This window comes from Mesoplodon bidens, assembly GCF_964165515.1.
Source record: "Mesoplodon bidens genome assembly, chromosome: 16".
NCBI lineage: Eukaryota > Metazoa > Chordata > Mammalia > Artiodactyla > Ziphiidae > Mesoplodon > Mesoplodon bidens.
The window spans coordinates 57,238,488-57,260,454 of record NC_138173.1 but is presented as its reverse complement, the minus strand read 5'-3'; the positions used below and the strand labels follow the sequence as shown (position 1 = coordinate 57,260,454).

Genomic DNA, 21,967 nt, shown 5'->3' with positions numbered 1-21,967 from the left:
TTTACTCTATTATCCTCAACCTCTTACCCTTCTCTCTACCATATCCCATTCTCCACCACATATCTCCACTTTCCCAGTTTATTCTATTTCTGTGCACAATAGGAAAGTAATTTATACTTATTATCTGGGCTAGTGCCCTAGCAAAACAGGCACTGTGCTGAGCATTTTAGATGCATTATCTCAATGCAATTTGCCTTAAATACCCTCCAAATATTGTCAGGTCCTACAGATTTGCATTATAACTCCTTTTGAGGTTATATCCAAAAAAGTTATTGCCCAAACCAATGTCAAGCCTTTTCCCTATGTTTTCTTCAAGTAGTTTTACAACTTCCAGTCTTACCTCTAAGTCTGTAATCCATTTTGAGTTGATTTTTGTACACACTGTGAGATAAAGGTACAGTTTTATTTTGCTGCATGTGAATCTGCAGTTTTCCCAATATCATTAAAGAAACTATCCTTTCCAAATTTTGTGTTCTTGGTACCTTTCCGAAGGTCAGTTGACCATAAATGCATGGATTTATTTCGGGGGTCTCTATTCTATTGCATTGGTCAAATGTCTGTTTTTATACCAGTACCATACTGTTGATTCCTGTTGCTTTGTGATATACTTTGAAATCAGGAAGTGTAATGCCTAGAGCTTTGTTTTGCTCAAGATTAGTTCGGCTCTTTAGGCTCTTTTGTGGTTCCATATGAATTTTAGGATTGCTTTTTCTATTTCTGTGAAAAATTGCAATGGAATTTTGATATTAGTTACATTGAATCTGTAGATAACTTTGGGTAGTATAGATATTTTAACGGTGTTAATTCTTCCAATATATGAACACATGATATCTTTCCATTTATTTGTGTCTTCTTCAGTTTCTTTCATCAGTGTCTTATGGTTTTCAAGGTACAGATTTTTTCACCTGCTTGGTTAAATTTATTCCTAAGTGTTTCATTATTGTTTATTCCAGCACTAACATTCCAAGCCTATCTAACCCTCAAGTCATTGCCCGATAATTGCTATTGTACAGTGAGAGACACTGATATCTCAGTAATTGGAGAAGGAAGTGAAGTGAAATACTTCACCAAGTTTTAGAACTGTCAGTAAAATTTCATTAGGAAATGTGACTAATTTCATGATTTGATTGCACCTGAGCGATATCTTCATAAAATACATTTTTTAAGGGCGAAGCAATGCAGAGTTGATGTCTAGCATATGAGTATTAGGATTTTTTCAGGACCTCCAGGGTTTAGTTATTCAGTCATTTCTTAATGTTTGATATAAATAAAAGTCTTCTAGACTAATGTAAATGTATCTGACCAATATCATACTCCCTTACACTGTGCCTGACATGTGTTTGATCAATAAGTATTAGTAAAATCAGTTGAAAAAATGAATTACATGAATTAATGAGTTAATGAAAAGTCTCAGGGTAGGGAATTAGAAGTTTTCTTTAAAAATCTATATACTGCAGTATATATTGTGCAAATATTTATACCCAGGTAAAACATCCTCCATAGTTGGGGTATAAGTAGTAAAGTCTAGGGTGTTTAAAAGCTATCAAAATAATATTAATTATGAGAAGAAGGAGAAGGAGAAGGAAAATAATTACATATTCTCATCAGGTATGTTTGATCATCGTGCCTCCTTCAGAATTTTGTCTTTAGTCAACATTAAAGATGATCTCATCCAGGATCCTGAGAAACCTTCTCCGTGGTTTGCTGTTTATAAAGGATTAGAGATTGAATGGAAAAAGAACCTGCGTCTTATTTATGAATTCAGGGCTTACTGAGCCAGGGAAATCTGAACTGTCCTTTCCTCATCCAGATTCATACAAGGTGCTGAACTCTATGAGAAAGTGGAAACCAAAAAAGGAGGCTTTATCTTTCTGGGCTATTAATTACTCATAGAAGGTATTGCTCTAATGAAACGTCAACACAGAGTACTCATATTTTTCTGGTTGTGGCTTCTGCCATGTCAGAGACACATTTGGAGTGGAGAATGGGACAGTAAAAGAAATTCTTGTTGATAAATTTCCTGTAGAGGCCAAAGAAAATCCCCTATTCGTCTCTGTAAAAAAAAAAAAAAAAATAGGGGAGGGGATGGAAAAGAAACAGGGTATTAGTTTATGAAGTTCCTGCTGAATCCCATTTGAAGAATTCGGTTCAACTTCAAAGAAGACCCCAGGGTCACATCTGAAGCTGATTCCATTGTACAGGTTAACTCACCATGGTTTACAATATCTTCCGTGCAGCTGGCACCCTTTCTTCTTCTGTAGTACCCCAAAACACTCCTAGACTCTACAGGTCTAGGGAAATAGCATATGACAGTGCCATTGGACTGTGTACATCAACCACGTGGTTTTAATGGCTGCAAATAGGACAATTATGTTTTCAGTGAACGGGTACCCCTTTGAAGAAAGGAAATATAGGGCAATTATATTGATACATTATCTCCTGGGTCTTGCTTGACATACCTGAAAAGGGTGCAATTCAGTTTGACATCTCTCATCACTTCCTGGCCTTTATGGTTAAAGAAGCACAAGTGTGTTTGATTTTTTACAACTGTCAAGGGCTACCATAACCTCTGACCACCATCCTCTTCCCCCACTGGGGTTTCATAACAATGACCAGGATGATTTCAGAAGTGCCTCTGATTCTTAGGTCACCTTTGATCTCTCTTAGACTAATCTGCTCCTCAAATGGGTTCTTCCCTCCAATAAAAGACTGAGAGTGGATGTGTGTATTCTCAATACAGTCCTGTTGGTGTCATGAGAAACATTTTCTGTCATGATTTTAGTGATCAAAAGATGATGACTTAACCCAAATTCTCTTTTTCCTCATTTTGTTTTAAACATATATTAACATTTTAAAATAGAATTTAAACAGATGCCCAGTAACAGAATGACAAACATGAAGTGTGAAATCTGAAAGTTAGGAAACTGAACTACATATGGTCACCGTTTTTTTCTTAACATCCACCTGCGCTGGACTATTAAGTGGTTTCATCACTTTCAGGCCAAGCAGGACTTGTAAAACTGGGGAGGTGGGTATTCAAAGACAACATTTGCTTGGTGCCTTTAATGATTTCTGTAATTAGTCATTTAAGCAGTTTGCCCTGTGATCCCAAACAGGGAGTACAGGGAGATGAGCTGAGAAAATCATTTCCTTAAGGTACTTGAAAGCTAATTGCAGAAAATGAGGTCTGTCTCTTTGCGGGGTTCTCTGGCTTCCATTTCATTGGGTGGGGGTGGCGCAGGAGAGCAACATTCTCCAAGAACCTAGAAAATGTATATGCCCAGGAGCACTTTTTTTTTTTTGACACCAGAGTGCTAAAGGCCTTTGTTGGCTTCCAAAATTTAACAGGTAAGTAAATGATCTGAATATGGCAATGACAATTTAAAGACCAGTAGAAGGAAATGCACCTGGTTAGAGCAAGTCTCAACTCCATGAGAGAAAGAGACACCAAGAAACCAAGGAAGTGATGTTTCATAGGAACAGGGTACAAGGTCTAGGGGGTCTATGACTCTGCCTTCATTGAACTGGACAGTTAGACTTTGCTAACAAACGCACTTTGAGTGACTCATTCAGCTTTTACTTCAAAGATAAAAGTAGAAGTTTTCAAAGCATGTCAGAAAGGCACTTAACTATTTTAATGAATCCAGGACTCCCTTACTAGGTAACACTCTCTCAGACAAGGCTTCATCTCAGCAAGCCTCAGTCGCTCCCCTGTGAGAGAAAGCCCTGTTTAATTCTCACCAATAATTTGGCCATTCTCTTGTGAGAGTGTGTTGACGACTCAAAACCTTTTAAAAGTTGGCATGATATAGGAGATACGGGGATATATGTATATGTATAGCTGATTCACTTTGTTATAAAACAGAAACTAACACACCATTGTAAAGCAATCATACTCCAATAAAGATGTTAAAAAAAATCTCTGTGCACACATGCATACATACTCGTTTTGTACATAACAATAAATAACAGTTAAGATTTACTGAGTGCTAACTACCTGCTATGCTCAAATGCAACTTCCTAAGTGTCCTCTTTTGTTAAATTCTCATGCCTCTGAATAGGGAAGTTTTGCTGATCAGGAAACAGGGACAGAGCATTTAAGTAACTAGCTTGAGGTCACAGAGCTAATAAAGGGAAGAACTAAGATTCAAACTCAGGCAGTTGACGGAACTGCTGTTCAAAGGATAAGCATTCTTTCCTTCGTGTCCTTCAACATTCCCATTTTCCATCTCTAACCAAACATATGGAACCCATACATTTCTTTTAGGGGCCCTAACATCACCATAGAGTCCTAGATAAATCGTGACCAGGTACTGGATGACAGTGAAGCATATTAAGGATGGAGGGGTGCAGGCGTACAATTGGCCTGATTTTAGTATTCTGCTGAACAAAGCATGTTGCTTTGAAAGTCATGAAAGATCATTAATGTTTCAAGAGCCAGAGAGAGTACAATGCCACGAAGTAAAGAATTCTACTACACTATTCCAGTAACTTCAATGGCCTGGAGTTCTGACCATGCCAAGGAGGGGGAAAAGGGAGCAACAGACCTTCAACAGCGATGCCTGGCACGTGAAGTCCTTTGGTGGCAGCTGCTCTTTCATCTCAAATCCTTAAAATCCCCATTGCAGATTGTCTTGACTTTAACACAAAAACATCTACCATCCAGAGTTTTCAATCTAGTCAACTAAAGAAGGAGAATTTCAGGGGAATAGTAGAAATGGCTTGGAGCCATGGGCCATTCCTTTGGTTGACATACAAGTCCATCTCCCTTATGATTACCTGGCATTCAATGTGTCTCTGACATAAAATCGAAGATTAACACGATTTCAGAAAAAAAGCAGAGCAGACAATGCCACTAGAACTTGTGTGTTTGCCAGGTCATCTGTCCTTTAGAACTCTGTCCTGTACAAAATATAGAAAAGCGAAACCATTCAGCGGCCCTTCAGACAGGAGACATGGGTTGGCGTGAACCATCCCTTCTGTTCCGAGAACCAGCTGAGGCAGGAGCCACTAGGAACCTGAGTGCCCCTCATTCTGGTTGCCTAAGCGTGCTTCCTGGGGTGTGGGACATGTCTGTTTGTCTCCACTGAGGAGGGCGAGCCGTCAGCAGAATGCTAAGTAGCTCTTTCAGCAGTGCTGACTGATTTGCAGAGATGGCACAGATGTGACCTCCTCAGTCAAAGTCAATGTTTTCTTGGCCCTCAAAGTTTCAGAAAAATACAAATGTAAATGAAAAATAATGACAAGGCCCACATATAGCCCCAGAGTCATTGCCTCAGCACTTATTAATGCCTGCTAGGTTTCCAGCACCCTGCTAGATGCTGACAATGACATAAAGATCATCAAAGGCAGAACTCCTGTTCTCCTCAATATTAATAATGACAAAGTAGCAAAAATTACATCATTTTAAACATCACAGAGTTGATCGTTTTCTTTGCCACATATATTCTGCTTTTCAAATTAAAAACCAGCAGAGAAACACAAGCATGACTTACACATAGTCTTCCCTTTGTCTCAAATGCCCTTTTATTCATCTGCCTGGAGGACCTCCATGTATAACTCAAAGTCTGGCATGGCTGTGAGCTCAGTGGCATGAAGTCTCAATGGCCATGTCCACACTGCAATCCCCACCACTCTATGCTCCCTTCGTACCCCATCCACATGGCTGCAACTTAAGAAATTATTATAGGTATCTGGGTATGTGTCTGAATCCCCCACTTAGTGACCTCCTTTGGCTGAGGTTCTTCTAGACTCTGGCTGTTCTTTAGAATCATCTCCAGGTATGTTAAAAAATACAGAAGTTCAGGTTCCAAACCAGACCCACTGAGGCCTGCACATCTTTATTTTACTCTCCACAAGTGAGAGCCACACGAAGAATAATAGCAGAATACAAATCAAAAGAGTACGTCCTTAATATCTGAGGCAAGATCCAATAACCTAGTGAAATGTTTCCACACTCAGAACACAGTGCTCCAGCTAGAGGCTGAAGTGCGCCTTCCATTTCCTTCCTACTACTTACATCTAAATCTTGAGACCAGCACATTCAATTCCCCCTGTGCAAAGATGGGGTGGGAAGGAAAGATGGATGGCCAGATCTGCACAAAAGGCCTTGGCCTAACTTACCCACTCAGCTCTCTGCTCAGGGGAGTTGGAAAAGAAAAGAAGAGAAGCATGCCTGGCCTGGACCAAGGAGACACACTGTGCCTGGGTTTATTTACCATGAGGCAAGGAGAGGAAAAATGAGATCATGTGTCCCTGGCTCTAAGACACAGTAACCCTGTCTAGGAGAAAACCACAGCCCAAAGAACGTCCTAGTCTCAGACAAATCATGTTAAATACTCCTGTCCCCTTGTTGGAGGATCTGGAAAGTGAACAGAAGTGGACCTGGAATGTAAGGAGCAGCCTGAAATTACTTCCTCTTATCCCATTGGCTTCTTGTCAAAAGGCAGCCATCCTGAGGGCCAAGACCTCCATGCCCCACTCACCTGCTGTATTTTCCCTTTTAGTCTATAAGTGTGTGTGTGTGTGTGTGTGTTGGAGAGTGCTAGTAGTAGCTATTGGGTAGAGCCCAAGGATGCTGCTAAACATCCTATGATGCACAGAAACAACTTTTTGCTGTTGTGTTGGAACAGTTCGTCCACAACAAAGAGTTGATCCAGCCCCAAATACCAATAATGCCAAGGTTGAGAAACCCTGGGTTGGAAAGAATATCTATGGAACACTCACTTTTTACCACACAAAGAACCGTGTTCTTTTTTTTAATGTTTATTTATTTATTTGGCTGTGCCGGGTCTTAGTTGCAGCACATGGGATCTTCGTTGGCACATGTGGGATCTTTTAGTTGCGGCACGCGGGCTTCTTAGTTGCGGCACTCGGGATCTAGTTCCCTGACCAGGGATTGAACCCAGGCCCCCTGCATTGGGAGCTCGGAGTCTTAACCACTGGACCACCAGGGATGCCCCAAGAACCTTGTTCTTTACATTATCCCATGTAATTCTAACAGAAATTATGCCATGTAATTCTAACAGAAACCCACTGATGAAAATATAATCCCCATTTTCAGATGAAGAATCAAAAGCTCAGAGAAATGGAGTAGCCCCTGAAGGTCACAGATCTGTAAGGCAGCAGAAAGAGACTCACACCAGGGTTTCTAATTCCCTCTCACGTTCATTCCTCCACCACAGAGTCCCCTGTTTCCACCATGTCACTCCTCTCTCCCTTTCATGTCCCCATTGTCACTGGTATAATTCAGGGTCTCTGGGGGCAAGGTCTTTTGGTAGGTCAGCCTACAACCACTTCCATTAGCTTAGGTTTCCTCTTTCTTTCACCAGACTTTTGTGTAGACAAGATACAAATTTAGTGTTACCTAAGACAGGATACATTACAGAAGCAGTGTCATGCCTTTACTTTTAAACTCAGCAATTTATTCATCCCATTCTTGGAGGAATGTAGGCTCGTCTTTAGCAGGCACTTCTGAAATAATGGTTGATTGTCAATGCAGATTACTTGGTCAAAAAGAAAGTGTTCAAAGAGAAAGTGTAGATGGGATTGTGGCCAAATTAGATCTGGTTTCAGCTACTTTCTCACTTGGACTTGCTTATTCCTCCTGCTCTGGTCCTTCGTCTCTAACTCATCCTTCACTTAGTACGCTCCAGCCACAGGGGCCTTCCTCAATGCCTCAAATGCACCCAGTTCTTTCTTCAGGGTGTCCACTCGTTCTCTGGCTTCTTCTAGAATGTGCTTCCCTCTGCAATGCATTTGGCTATCACCTGTCTTTTCGTTCAAGTCTCAACTTGGATGCCATTTCTTCAGAGAGGCCCTCCAGTGACCTCCCCCAATCTCAATCAGCCTCTTCTTTCACGTCACTTGCTGCTATTTGTAGTACATTCTAGGTGGTGTTTACTAGTATAATGCCCGGCTCCCCACATAGGGGAAAGAGTTCTATGAGGGCAAAGGCCATGTCAGCTTGGTTTAACCAATGCTCAGCCCATAGCCTGCATCGAAAAAGTATTTTTAAATGAATGAATAAATGACATTGGTTACTTTACTTAACGTTTACACCCATATCTAGACAATGATGGTATTAATTTGAACTTTTTAAAGGTATCATTAGAATGAAATAAGAGGACATATCTAAAGAGCCCAGTATAAGATAAGAGCCAACTAGGACAATAATTGGTGCTCCATAAATATTATTCAAGACCTGGGAGCTCTTATCTTAATTATTTGACTAAATTATTTTCCATGTGACTTGGGGTAAATACTCTGCCTCTCTGTGCCTCCTCGTTTTCTTTTATTATTAGGCCACACCGTATGAAAACACTCAAAAAGCAGCAGTTTCATCATTTTTCATTTGTACAGGTGCCTTTTATACAGGGAAGTAAAATATAGTTCAGCAGTTTCAGACATATCACAACATAGTGTGCAAGCAAGATAAAGAGAGGGAATTCTATCCCATTTAGTGAATAGTGATATTGATAAGGAGTAGAAAGATAATGCCCCCAATTATATTACAGCTTAGGGGGAAAGTCAAGCTCTAAGGGAGTACTAGACCTCCACATTCCCTTTTACCCCTGACTTGACTCCTGTCATTTTTTTTTTTTTTTTGCGGTACGCGGGCCTCTCACTGTTGCGGCCTCTCCCGTTGCGGAGCACAGGCTTTGGACGCGCAGGCCCAGTGGCCACGGCTCACGGGCCCAGCCGCTCCACGGCATGTGGGATCCTCCCGGACCGGGGCACGAACCCATGTCCCCTGCATCGGCAGGCGGACTCTCAACCACTGCGCCACCAGGGAAGCCCGGCTCCTGTCATTTTTGCTTTGCGTGTTTCGGAAAAAATTTGTGACTCTTTCCTTGCCACTGATTCCTGATAAGACTTTCGTGAGTTCAACTTTACCCACTCAGCCTCGGGATGCGTTATTGAAAGGAGGTGAACTTTTTATCACCTGTGGTTACAAACAGCTGTTATTTCAGCCCCAGTCAGGAATAATCTATACACACATTCCTGGAATTGAACACAGCTACTGATGGGTTGATCATCCAATGGACTGATGAATCTAAATGCATTTTCATTCATGGTGGATGGAGCTAAATAAAGAAGGATAAAATGTGCATTGAACTGTATCATGAATTTCTCAAACTTCTTCCTTTGGTTTCTTAGAAACTGCAGAGCAGCACGTCAAACGTGGGGAGCTGGCAGTGCGACTGAGCTAGTCCCGGGGATCTTCACAGAAAAGGCAGTCAGGGTCTTGGTCGGCTAGAGGTTCCATCTGAATGGTGAGTGAGTGCACAGGAAAGCTATTGCTGAGGGCTTTCGCAATTTCTCTCCGAACCACCTGGCTGTCCCGGCTGGCTGCTGTTGATAAAAAACCACAGTGAGATTGGCACTGATTTGTACACACAGGGGTGACGTCTCATCTCCAGCTTTTGTCTTTGACCTGGTGGGGTGGGGCACAGGCAGTGCACTCAGAAGGAGCCATGATGGCTCTGACAATCAGCTACATTCACACAGACAAGACAGGGGACATCCTCGTGCTGCAAAGCACCCTGTCACTATGGGAACTCTTCTCGCCCACAGCCTCTCTGGAGTCTGGCGCTCCTAGGAGCTGAGTATGAAAGTGGAGATAAGCCATGAAAAAGCCAAGTCAAAACGATTATTTCTTATACAGCCCTGCTCACCAGTTCCCTGGGTTCTCTGGGTTGCCACCCTTATAGCTAATCAGAATTTATATCGGGCTTCCCTGGTGGCGCAGTGGTTGAGAGTCCGCCTGCCGATGCAGGGGACACGGGTTTGTGCCCCGGTCCGGGAAGATCCCACATGCTGCGGAGCGTCTGGGCCCGTGAGCCATGGCCGCTGAGCCTGCACGTCCGGAGCCTGTGCTCCGCAACGGGAGAGGCCACGGCAGTTAGAGGCCCGCGTAACGCAAAAAAAAAAAAAAAAAAAAAAAAAAGAATTTATATCAAGGATAGTGACAAGAGCCAGGAAGCATTTAGAGCAGCAGACCTCACTGCCATCTTTTCTCTTGTCCCAAAAGGTATCAGGAGGCTGTAACGTTCCCTCCACAGTAACCTGATTGTTTACTAGATTCTTCCATTTGCAGTGAAACATTGGTGTAGTAGAGGCTGTAAATTCCCTGCAGCCAGATCCGTGCTTCTCAGCAAAGATGAGGATGTCTGAGAAAGCACAGCCCTCAGATGACTCTTCTGTTACCTGCCTCTAAGTAACGTCATGAGTGATTTCTTAGCAGCCTAATATGTCATCCTTAGCCTGAGCTGTCTCCCGAGGCAGTGCCCATTTTCTCAGCCCTAGGATATATCATGAACAAAGTCACCTTCTACTTGAAAAAGTCGTTTTTAGGATAAACCCCAAATCCTAAGAGTTATCTCACATGGTTACAGAATTTCTAACCATTCAGGAAAGGAACCACCATGAATTCTGACTAGAATATCTTTTAACTTTTTAGAACCTTAAGGATGGGACCATCTTTCTCTCTTTGGTGATAGGCAAAGCATCTTACACACCAAAGATACTCAATGAAGATTTCTTCTTAAATTCTTCCTCTTATTCAACTGATAGGACATCAAGTCAAACAGAGTTTAAGGCCTTGAAGTTTGAGTGGCATTTTAGCCTTTTGTCCTACTCTCTAACCCTCTGCAGCCGGCCTCCAGGGTTGCCATAAGTATCAGTGTTGCCATGATGACACTGGCAAGGGGACGCTTTCCAAAGGCCCTTGGTCCCACAAAACACTTTACAGTTGTTTGGGCAGGGGCAACAGACACTCAGGGCTCCTCTACCAAAAGGAGGGAAACTACGGACTTTACAGGACAAGGACTGAGTTTCATCCAGGGTGTTTACAAAACTCACTGACCTGCAGTAACGTGAGCTGAGAGAATCACTTGGTTCATTGTTAGCGACCAGACGTGCAAGCTGTGCACAGACACCACCCCTTCCACCGCTAAAATGAGCTCCTTCACACCATTGTAACTCAGGTTCTTTGGCACACCTGCCAAGAGGACAGAGTGGGAGGCTGTTGTTATTTCACTAAATACAGCTCAGCGCAATGGCCAATTGAGGACGCAAAGTCCTTAGTAAAATATTAACTTGCCCTCTCCATTTATGGTTTCTTATTTCAAATATTTACAAAGCAGATTCACCTGACTATTTCAGAGGTTTTACCATCAATCACAGGTTCACAAAGAATATTTGCAGATCTTACTAGGCAATCATCAACAACAGTCATCACCCTTCATTTTCAGAGTGTATGGTTTACCCAGCTATCTTTGAAATTATCTGGGAAGCAAAAGGAAATCACATGGGATTTGGTATCAAATTATCGCGGGTTGGCATTCTGACGACAACTATTGTGAATTTACCCAACTCTTGGAACGTGTCTAATCCTTAGAACATTTGTAGTAAAATAGGGATGGTAAGAAAAATATGTAGTTAACAGAGTCCTTTGGGGACTCTGAAAATATCTCAGCACATATCTGTCCTTTGTGAACTCTACTGCTATACAAGTGTTAGTTATCCAACAGGTCACTTAGTGAGCGGTGTTAATAGGGGATCCTAATGTTGTAATACCATCTCATTATTCAGTCTGTAGAATTTCTGCTATTTTAGGTATCTTAGGGTTTAATATTAGGGCCACAGAATGTAGTAGTTTGACTTTCATCCTTGTTTCTAAAAGAACAGTGTGGGACACACAGGAAGGTAGGAAGTCTGGCAGCCAATCAGCTATTCTTTGGGGCTGAAGGAACTGGGGTGTCTCTAGCCTCGAGATGAGAAGGCTAAGGGAAGTAGGATCACTGTTTTCAAACATTGCAAGGATTGTCACATAGAAGATGACAGGATATGAAAGTGTAAGGGCCTGAGTCAATGGTTGGTTAAAATCATAGAAGACATCAGTTTGATATAAGAATTTTTAAAAAATTAACTCAACTAGTACAAACGTGGTAAAGCCATTTGATGCTTTAGGTGAATCCTTGTCAACTAAAAGTGATGCAAAGAGGATGCTGTAGAAGAGATTTCTAAGGATAAACACTTTTTAGCTTCCACTTCAATTGTATACATACATCACAAACACCTGGTGTGTTTGTTAAAAATAAATATGCCTTGGCTCCATTAAAATGCTCCTGAAGAAAATTTCTATGGATGAGGCTCTGAAATCTATATGCTTTCATAGTGGTTCTTGACCGTGGATGCACATGAGTGTCACCAGGGCTTTTAGAAATCCTGATGATTTCTAAAATGATCAGGAAATTTAGAAATTTCTAAAATGATTTGTTGGGTTACACCCAAGACCAATTAAGTCAGATTCTCTGGGGATAAGACCCAGCATCAGTATTTGCTTAGCTCATTTGGTGATTCTAACTGAGTCAAGGTAGAGGACCATTACACTAATATTTACCAGCTACTGGGCAGCTCTACCTTGCAGTGGTTCTCAAGCTTGGTTGCATGTTAAAGAACATCAAAGCCAGCCCCTATTAAATCAAAATCTCTGGGTCGAGGGCCTGGGTATAAGTATTTTTTAAAAGCTTCCCAGATGACTGTAATGAGCAGCTAGTAGAGAACCACTTACTTAAAAGGAATAGGGAATCCTTAACTCTCCTTTTTCAGGATTTAAGAACCTTGCTCATGAGGATTTCCTCCTTGAGGCTAACTTAAAATTCACTACAGTTTGAGTTTAGTTTAGTCCCACTTCATATTTCATAGAACTTGTCACCATGGTTTTTTACTCTGTGAGCTGCACAAAGCTCAGGATACTAGAAACAAAGAAGTTCTTGTCTCAGATTAGCCAGAGAATGTGCATGGAGTCATGGGTGAAAATGTTACATCATCATCATAATAACACCTTTATTGAGAAGCTACATGTCAAGGTTTGTATTGAGCACTTTATTTATAGTAATTATTTTATTTAATAGTTGTAAGAACTTTAAGAACTAGTTAATGAGTGTTACAACTCCTGTTTGGAGAAGAAAGTGGGAGTCAGAGAGGTTAAGAAGAATTGCTAAGGCCACATAGGTAGGTGGGATGTCAGATTCTAAGGTACGTGCTCTGGGTGTGGAGTGTCATGCAAATGCTAGACTCCACATACTGTAACCCAAAGTTGACTATTATGCCCAATGTGTCATCTCTGGAGAGTTTCATTTGACCCTTTGAAGACCTGCTGTCATTCATCTAGGACCCTTGAGATGAAGCCATGATCCCACGACCTCTTTTTCTCTTGCCTCCTTGATCACTTGACTTTTATGGAGAATTCAAGTCCACTGTTACTTATTTTACTCTATGAAATAATATTGACAAGCAAAAGGATATGTTCCCATTGGCCTCAATGTTTCATCACACCTTAGAAAGCTTTTTCTTTCTGGGGGAGAGCCTGCAAAAATATTGATGCATCCAGGAAAATACCCAGTTTCGTTTTCAAAAAGATAATTACCCAGGCTAATAAGCATATGAAAAATCACTCAGTAGTCTTCATAATTAAAGACTTGTGTATGGAATCAATAAGATAATATTCACCTCTCAGATTAGAAGAGAATCAACAGTTTGACAATACCCAGTGATGGTGAGGATGTGAGGAAATGAGCACTCTCATAGGCTGTTGGTAAGAAAGAAATTGATATGGTATCTTTGGTAGAAAGGGCAATATCTATCAAATTTTTAAATGCACATAACTTCTGAAACAGCAATACACTTCTAGGAATTATTCCACAGATATACAAGTGCTAAAAATATAATTGCAGCATTATTTGTAATGTCTGTCAATAAGCAGGTGTTGCGATACATGCTTGCAGTAGAATAGAATACTTTGTATCCATGAAAAAGAATGAGGTGTATCTATGTATGTACTAATATGGAAAGATCTCCAGTTGAAAAAAGCAAGGTGCAGAACAAAATATGTATGTAGTCCCAGTTTGTATAAAAAACACATACACACACGCACTACATATATACACACACATATACACACATGTATATATGTATATTACATGTACCTATATATATGTAAAAGCATAGATATTTTTGGAAAGATATATGTCAACTTATTAGTAGGTGTTACTCCTGAATAATGGGACTGAGAATTCAAAGGTGGAAAAATGGAGAGACTTTTTCTTATCATTTTATACCTTTCCATCTTTTAAAAAAAAATTTACCAAGTACAAGTATTATTTTATGCTAACCTAATTTGAAAACCTAATTTAAAAATTAAGCATCTTCCAGATAGGAGTTACCTGCCAGTTTCAATAATTAGCTACATTTTTCCTTAAATAAAAAAAAAAGATAATCATGAGAGAAGGTCTGTACTGAGAGATAAAGTGGAATATAGTCATCTCACATTGTACACACATTTGTCTTTTCTCCACCGTCAAGTCAGTAAGTTCCGTAACAGCAGTAACAGCTGCAGCTCAGCACTTGGCCCTCAGGAAAGGAAATGGATGCATCTGTGACTTGACAAACCAAATATTGTCCCCTTCTGAGCGAGGACATTCACTTGTTACTCAGTGATGTTTGACTCCGCTTTCTGTTTCCCTGTGGTCAATCAACATTATCACCTACCAACGATTATCATGCCCTCTGAGAACAAAACCTTTAAACGTGTACTGGGCAGTGAATGCTAAGCTAGGGAAGGGTGAGCTGTCGTGAAGGCAGCTGTACTCTGAGACTGTGTCTACCTTCGGTCAAAATGTGCCAGACAGGAAAGAGAAGCTCAGCCGACGTATGGCTATTTTTGATCATCTGAATGTTTGATAAGATGCCAACCTCTGGTTGTGATTGAATTTTCTAAGCGCCACTCCCAGTGCCCTCATGGAAGAACCCTTTCAGGGGTATGAAGAGACTAGTCCAGTGGTTCTCAAAGTACGGGCCTCCACCCAGCAGGAACAACGTCTTGTTAACATTCAGATTCTCAGGCCTCACCCCAGGCCTACCGTCCCAGGAACTGTTGGGTGGGCCCAGCAATCTGTGTTTTAACAGACCCTCCAAGTGGTTCTGATGCCACTGTCTGAGAACTGCTGGCCTAGTCTAATGAGCATTTTAGGCAAGTCCTTCATAGTAGCTGTAATGCTGCCTGAGGGATAGATTTATTCAATATTTCTTAGGTATTTGCCACATATTTAGGGATACATTTATATTTTTGCTGTATCTCCCTCACTGAATCACTCATTCTAGTGTTTGTACGTATTGTTTTTATACTATGCCATATCATTTAACAGTTTCTGAAGAAAACAGAAGCCAATCCTTTTTATTTATGTATTCCCATTTGAATAAAAATCATAATTTTTTTCACAAAAATTTCTTGTAAAGTTTACATTTTCCCTATAATGCAAACTCACAGTGAGCATGCCTTGAGGCCATTCCCTTTTGTGATTATAAGGAAGAGAAAACACGGATGCTGGGAATAATAAGAAAATCATTCCTACCTTCCATGAGTAAGATGGAGAAGTCCTTTAAGACAGTGATGGTGCTGACCAGAACCAGGACGGAAAAGACAAATGTACAGATCGGGTCAGCTATTTTATAGTCTGGCTGGAAAATATGGGGATTTCAGTTAATTGAATCCAGGCCTCCCATGCGGAAAGTCTGATTGATAAAATAAGTAAAGCTTCACGCTTCCTTCCCGCCCTGTCACCCATTCACCCTCCTGACACTAAACATCCAACTCAGAGGCCAGACTTCCTGAAGACCCAGTCCTTCTTCTAAGCTTTCAGCTCTCAGTGACTCAAGAAAGGGAGACCATAGGACATGCTCTCCCCACAATTTAAGAAGTAAAAGGAGAGATATCCTTGAGTGCTCTCTCAAAAGGCCTGAGTTAACTTCTCTCAAATTAATAGAAGTACAGAGAATGTGATGAAAATATGCACACATTTGTACGACAGTCAATGACTTTTCAACCTTAATTATGATGAAAAGAAAGGATATCTCTTGTGCAGAGGTTGCATGTAACCAAGGTATAGCCAGAGCTTGGTCTTGGCAGACCGGGTTAGTTTACTTCTTTCCCTCTTAAATATGACACATAGTCAAGGCAGGCATCCTTGATACAGTCCAAAGGATATGTACTGAGGCCTCATTCTCGTGCTTTCTCACCACTGGAGCCCTTGGCCTCAGGGCAAAACACCTGCTATTCTGCCCTTGATGAAGTTTTGTGCCACAGAAAAATTTGTGCCTCATTACTTCTAAGACACCCGGCAAGAATAACCTTGGTAAGAGTACTCTCAAACTTCACTCACCCTACAATTTTGAACGATTTTGTCTTAAACTTAAAGCTTTTAGTGAGGATTTGCTCAATTGAATTCAGACATGTCTTTGTAATTTTTATTTACATGTTTTCATTTTCCAGTAAAAATAATAGAGTCCTTGCTAACTGGGCAGTCGTGATGCAAACAGACAGAGCTATACGTTCCTCTCCTCCATTGCCCCCCTACCTCCACACTTACCCAGCTCTGTTGGTTCTTGGTATTACCAAATAGAGATTTGTAGTGAATATTTGTTTGGGGTCAGAGGCCCACTCAGGATCTATTCCAAGTTTCAATTGACACCCTGACTTTTTGGAAATAAGTTACCTGCCTCCCATGGTGGGAGAGTCAGTCAGGTGCTGTACCCTCCCCAGCCAAACAGCAGATACAAGACCCAACCTAGGTCAGTTGGGCTCCATTTCCCAGAAATATGAATCCTCAGCAGAGTGACAAGAACAGGAAAGAAATTAGTTGAGTCACATTCATTTCAGCATGGTGCCTCGGACAGAAGTTGGATAGTTTCTGAAATCTAGATACCAAAATTTGCTCTTTATTCTACCTTGATTTCTGTAGAGGAGTCCATCCAATAAATTTCAGCCAATGAGTCTACTTTTTGCTTAAGTGAGCTACAGATCTTTTCTGTTGATTACAACCCAAGAATCCTAAGTTATTCATGGTTCCATTGCAATCTATCTTAACCGCAGAACAGAAGAAACTACTTTCTTGAAAGACTGGCAGCCCTACAGTTAAAGACATATCTCTTAGGAATTTGGAAAGTCTAAGGTTTCAAGCTTTGAACGTTTCTTTGTTTAAACCTTGTAAAGTAGTTTGTGTAGGCAAACCGGCCGTCCACCCTCATTTAAGTTAATAATGGAGGGTCAGCTTCTGTACCACCTAATCTATAAAATCACTAAGACAGTGAGTAAACTCAAACATACTCACCTTAAAGTAGATAATAAGTGCACTGGTTAACACACTGATGCTCTGAAATAGATCTCCAAGGGCATGTACAAAAGCAGCTCTGACACTGGCATTAGCTTGCACTTCTTTGTGATTGTGGCCAGGGTGTCTCTGGTGCAAAATCACACTTAGTCTGGAAGAAAAAACAATGTCCTTGGCCCACGAGATTAACCCTTAAAAATCTATGCAGCATAACGGGGGAGTTGACAACAGCATGTATGACCCAAAATGGCAAAGAGTTGAAACATTAATGCTTTATGGTGGACTATTTTGAACGAATTTTGAACACAAGGGTATCATGGAATTTAAAATATTTCACACAAGGATAGACAATGAAGATTCACCCCAGTTTTCTTTTCCATCTAATTAATGCTACTCTGTTTCATTTTAAAACTGGAAACCATCACCTCTTAGGTAAATGCCAAGTATTTGACAATGAGGAGGGGAAATGTCATTTATTGAGGGTCTACTGAATGTCAGACACTGAGCTAGGCTTAAAGCTGAGCTTTGGTGGGAGCTTCATTAAATGTGCTGGTTTCAAATGCAAAAAAGCAGCAGAAAACAATAAAACAAAATAAATAGTGAATTTCATCAAAGTTGGATTTTTTAATCTTTTATTTGACTTAATTTTGTTCATTTCCATGAGAATTGGAAATTTGAATAATTCCCTAATGGCCAATGATGAGAGTACTGTGCTTATGCATATGTAGCTCTTTATCAAGAGACTGAAGTCTATTAATGTATTATAATGTATATAAATGTCATATGTATATATAACATATTGCAAAATTTAACAGCTCCAATCCAAGTCAAAGAGACTAATAGTGGGCCCTATAAATTATGTACCTGATTCTATTTATCCACAACTTTAGGAGTAATATCTCTTATGTTTTGCCTAGAAACACTTTCTGTACATTTTGTAACAAAGGTTTAAAAAAATAATTTTTCAGTACCATGTATCCCAGTCTATTTGCAGGTAAAGTGTCTGTTAAATCTCAGGCCATCATCACAAAGCAGAGAGACTGCTATCCACCAAGATGTGAACATTACATAATTTACAGTTTTTAGATTGTCAGTGTTTGGGCAGAAATTCACCCTCAATTAGGAGTTACCATTTAAAGTTCTCCAGACAACCTAACATGCCTAGCATACATGGCAGACCTAGAAAGAAGTTAATAGACTTTCTAAGTCTGCCATGTATGCTCATCACATTGTTACTGATTCTTTTACCCATTTTATATTAAAAAAAACTTACTTAGGGATTCTTATATGCCAGGCAGTATTAAATGCTTGGGGCATAAAGGTGAAAATAGATGTAGTCCCTCCCCCATTGTAGCTTTAAGTATGATGGAGATGGCAGAGATTTTAGAAAGACACACATAAATGGAAAATTCTAATTATACTAAGTCTATTAAGAACTGGTGCTACAGATAGTACAACAGGGGACTCTTAGACAGACAAGGCAATTGAGTTGGATTTGAAAGGTTATACTAGAGTTAAATAGGCTAGTTAAATAGGCTAGGAAATGTTGCAGGTAGAGAAAAACTTAGCCTTAAGGCACTGCCAATAATCTTCATCCGAGAATCCCTTCTGTTAGAACTTTCTACCTTGATTTTGGGCTCCCAAGGAATAGATTTATTCCCAAATTATGGTTCTGATATCTCTGTGGTCAGACAATACAGCATCTAGCAGAACTTGAAACCTGTAATCCCAGTTCTGGGAGTAAACATTTTAGTCACTCAGTATCCTTATCCATAAATAACTGCCTGCTTGCACAGGGAAGTCAATGCTTTTCAATTCCCTGGTCTTTGCAAGCATGAAAAGCACATGCAGTATTAGGGTCGAAGTTCAAAAGCAGTTGCAGTAAAAAGAGAATTTGGATGGTATCTATTTAGAAAGTCACACTTGGTCATCAAGGTGCCAGATTTATGTGGTAGTTAACTGGGTGCATTCTTCATCTTTATGCAGCATACACACAACCTATGTGACATATGACTTGGGAAATTATTAACATTTTTATTGTTCCTGCTGCCCTGGGGACATATTGTTCTTCTTATGCAAAGATGATGATATTGACTCCCAGTCAGCAGGACATGTGGTCTGGCTTATTTGTCTCCTAGTAGTGATAGATTTGCATTGATCTTCCCATACTTTTTCTCCCAGGGCCAATATGAAACACATTTTCAAGTTAACTGGGTAGAAATAGTGATCTAGTCAGTGACAGCAGATCAGATACCACTCTTCTAATTGTTTAGCTTAGAGATTTTGAGCAATGGGTCCCAAACTAAGGGATGAGGAACTGAGGCAGGTACAAGCTAAGGACATGAAAGCGCCTGGAGGAACTTACTCAAAGTACACACGCTCAGACTACCCTCTAATTCCAGGGATTCCTTTGTGCCCGCTCTCAAGAAACAAAAACAAAAAAACGCTGTGTAAAATGCCATTCTTCATCACTGTCTTCTTCACTTCCATTCGTGAACCTACCTCCTTGAATGTATCATGTTACGTTGCAAGATAGACAGACAGGTGATACATAGATGGTTTTCTATTGCTGCTGTAACAAATTACCACAAAGCCTTTGTGGCTTAGAACAACATAAATTTATTATCTTACAGTTCTGGAAGTCAGAAGTCTAAAATGAGTGTGCAGGACTGCATTCCTTCTGGAGGCTCTAGGGGAGAATTCATTTTCTTACCTCTTCCAGCTTCTAGAGGTCACTTACATTACTTGGCTCCAGGCCCGTTCCTCCATCTTCAAAGCCGGCAATGCAGCATCTTCTCTTCCCTCTGACCTCATACTTCCCTCTTATAAGGACTTTTGTGGTTACATTGGGCCTATCTGGATAATTCAGGATAGTCTCCCCTTCTCAAGATCCATCCTTAACCACACTTGCAAAGTTCCTCGTACCATGTAAGTTGACATATTCAGAGGTTCCAAGGATTAGAATGTGGAAATCTTTGAGGGGCCATTATTGTGTCTACCACAGATGATAGGTAGGTAGGTAGATGGATGGATGGATGGATGGATGGATGGATGGATAGATAGATAGGTAGATAGAGTTTTAAGTAAGGTTGCCCAAAATCAGACTATCAAATAGGAAAGATCAAATCAACCCAAAAGGATCAAAGCCCTGGCTTCAGCTCCGCATTATCATGAGCAATCAAATAGTTCATTTGGGAAGACCAGACCAGTATGGCAATGATCACATGTCCAGCAGGGCATGATCACATTTCCTCTAAGAATGATTTAAGACTGCCTGGATGAGAGAATGGACCAAGAGATGGAAACTAAAGAGAGAGTTTAGCTAGCACAGCTTAAGAGTTTTCATGCAATCATAATGATGCAAAGATAAGATAGACTGCTTTTGAGAGAAATAAATTCACTATTATTCTGTTAAAATATATGAAACTAATGACCACTTTATGGGGATATTGCAAAAGAGAATTCAAAAGTAGAAAGGGGAGTGAAGTAAATAAAATTTATGATCTCTTCCAACCCAGGTTTCTGGGAACTCGTAATGTGTTCATGTAACAAAAAGAATAGGAGTAAGTCACATCCCACGCGGAACCATCCATTTGTGTGAGAGAGTAGAATGGCTAGAAGCTCAATTCTGGGTTTGGTGGGTCTGTTTTCAAATCCTGCTCTGCACTGCCTCATTGGCAGTTTATTTAACCTCACCGAGCTTCAATTTCCTAATCTATATGGTATGAGCGTTGTGAACATTGAGCTTGATAACGTAAATAGATCAGAAAATCTCAGCACAGTCTCTGACACATAGGAAGCATTCAAAATGGTAGCTATTAGAAGCCAATATTAAAACACACTGTAACTCAAGCTAGCACAACCAGCCCTATTTTCAGTCTTAGAGCCATCTGAACACTCTGTCAGGTCTCTACCACCCTCACAAGTGGAGGAATTAAAAACAAACAATAACAACAACAACAAACCCACAAATCTATGTCCAGACAAGCTTCATGGGCAGTGTGGGGTGACTTACATAATGTTCGCTGCCACCGCACAGCTCGCAACAATGATCATCACGGTCGCCTGGATCTGGTAATTGGAGTACAGCAGGCGTTCACATGCTAGGTACACCAACACACCAGTCACCACCCAGATACACAGGATGGACAGCAGGGCACCAAGGATCTCTAGGGATTCAAGCACACAGACACGCATACACAAAGAATTTGTGAATCACCTTAACCTCCCCAAGAGTCATAAGATTTTAATGCTCCATCCCCCGCCAAGAAAGAGAGGCTTCACACTAGCTCACTCGGTGATTCGCAAAGCAAAAGTGTGGATGGATTTTAGCACTAAGATAAGACACTTTAATGTTGTATTCATAAAACACCAGTATCTGAGTTCATTATGCTCCATATTACTAAGTAATTTTCAGCGAATTTTTAAAGCATATTAATGGCTGCCTGCCCTTGCTGTTTTCCTGAGGGATTTTAATTTAAACAGGTGCTAAAATGATTGAAACTTATTAGGAGATGAAATATTGGGACACAAAGAATGAAATGTGTTTAGAAACTCTTAATTTTGCCATAAAACGTTTACAACTTGCCAGCACTGTAAAATAGTAAAAAGGGAAGCCTTCAGAGACTTAATGAAAATGAGTTTCATATGCCAACCCAACATATTGTAAACACAGAGGCAAACTCCAAGGTATATCAACACTCTAACTGCATTTTGCAAGCAAGAGTAAGGAAAAGAAATGTCAGAGTGGAGACATTTACATGAACATTTAAAATAAGATAGTGTTCAAGCTT

General features: G+C 40.5%; 1 protein-coding gene across 1 annotated transcript in view; it reads right to left on the bottom strand.

The window, feature by feature from the left end:
* Positions 1–8,955: 8,955 nt before the first annotated feature.
* The window catches only part of SLC30A8 (solute carrier family 30 member 8), a gene marked incomplete at its 5' end in the record, with an annotated part of 33,909 nt that continues 20,897 nt past the window's right edge, over positions 8,956–21,967 (bottom strand). The window contains 5 exons of the mRNA XM_081258541.1: positions 8,956–9,354; positions 10,868–11,002; positions 15,420–15,525; positions 17,175–17,325; positions 21,190–21,343. Coding sequence (XP_081114667.1) covers positions 9,209–9,354; positions 10,868–11,002; positions 15,420–15,525; positions 17,175–17,325; positions 21,190–21,343 — 692 coding nt within the window. The 3' untranslated portion in view covers positions 8,956–9,208. The remainder of the gene's footprint in view (positions 9,355–10,867; positions 11,003–15,419; positions 15,526–17,174; positions 17,326–21,189; positions 21,344–21,967) is intronic.